The sequence below is a fragment of the Calliphora vicina genome, chromosome 2 (genome assembly GCF_958450345.1).
Source record: "Calliphora vicina chromosome 2, idCalVici1.1, whole genome shotgun sequence".
In the NCBI taxonomy this organism is placed as follows: Eukaryota; Metazoa; Arthropoda; class Insecta; order Diptera; family Calliphoridae; genus Calliphora; species Calliphora vicina.
The window spans coordinates 116,349,374-116,350,894 of NC_088781.1; the positions used below are offsets into that span (position 1 = coordinate 116,349,374).

General features: G+C 28.5%; 1 protein-coding gene across 1 annotated transcript; it reads left to right on the forward strand.

Moving 5' to 3' along the window:
* Nucleotides 1-307: 307 nt before the first annotated feature.
* On the forward strand, nt 308-1,096 carry LOC135950800 (speckle-type POZ protein-like). The gene has a single exon (XM_065500328.1). The coding sequence runs from the start codon at nt 308-310 to the stop codon at nt 1,094-1,096; it is 789 nt and encodes a 262-aa protein (XP_065356400.1).
* The last annotated feature ends 425 nt before the right edge of the window (nt 1,097-1,521 follow it).

The window sequence follows — 1,521 nt, forward strand, 5'->3', positions numbered from 1 at the left end:
TCCGAAAGTACCGAATAATTTACATACATATGTATGTACATGATTGATACGAAAATCGGTTCACAAATGTCTGAGATATGTTTTCACCAAATATTGTTGTTAATATTTTTCATAAAGTATGTATATTTGTTTTATTGTTGTATTTATTATTGTTTAATATTATTTACATATTAAATAATAAAACATTCCTAGCACACGAACTAGCGCTGCGCTATTTTGCTGGTCAAACTACAAAACCAAGAGAAATCTACACGGTATTTAAATAAAACAAAATGTTTGTTAGCAAACAAACTCAGTTAACAGCGTGATGTCGAACAATAATGACGATAGAAGTGTTACCTCGGAACTCTGTTTTAAATGGAACATAAATTACGGTACGAAGAGCATAGAATCCGATCTGTATTCATCTGCTATTAAAAATTTAACATGGCGAATGAGGTTGTATCCAAGAGTGTGTAATGATGGTAAAGAAGATCAAGTTCAAATAGATTTGTGTTTAGAGTCGTGTGAAAATTCATTTAAAGGCCTTATAAAATACATCATATTAGATCGTAATGGCAAAGAGTCACATGTTAAAGATTCTAATAAAGAACAGTTCCAACAACATGGTGTATATTCAACATATTTAATTCCAAGTGATAAACTGACGGATCCAGCTAATAAGTTATTGCTCAACAATAGATTGACAATATCGTGTAGACTTATCATTATGAGTGATGTGGATGTTACTAATGACTTATTAAGTACAAACAATAATTGTAATTTGATTGAGGAATTGGGAAATATGCTTGAAAATAAAATATTCAGCGATGTAACACTAAAATCCAAGGATAACCATGAATTTAGAGCCCATAAATGTATATTGGCTGCTCGTAGTGATGTCTTTGCTATATTATTTGAAACATGTAAAAACAATAAATCTTATAAACTAGATGCAGATAAAGCGGTTTGTGAGGAAATGTTACAGTTTATTTACACTGGCAATGTTTCACATTTAGATGAGTTGTTGAAGCCGCTCCTAGAGGTAGCTAATAAATATAATTTGAAGAAACTAAAATCCTTGTGTGAAAACAAACTTCAATATCTCAATGAATAATAATAGATCAGAAAAGCTTTAGCAGACAAATATAATTTGTATAATTAAATTTTCAACCAATCAGTTTAATTTGAAAGTAATTGTTACGTACATATGTGTTTTAAATAAAATTTAATTTGAGCATTTTAAATATTTATTTATTTGTTTAATTTAAGTACTTTAAAAGTAAGTATTTATTACTAGCCGGAAGATCTAGACCATAGGGTAACATAGAGACTAGACATAATTGTCAAAAATCTAAAACTTGCAACAACAACAACTACAAAATATATACTAGTCAATGTATTTTGTTGTTGTAACAGTCATATGAATTGTTGTATTTTTAATTGACAAATCGATGTGTCTCGTCTCTATGTATAATTCTCTATGATCTAGCCTCTTTTTATTTTAAAATTTTCTCTTACATTATTGGAATTTTACAAATT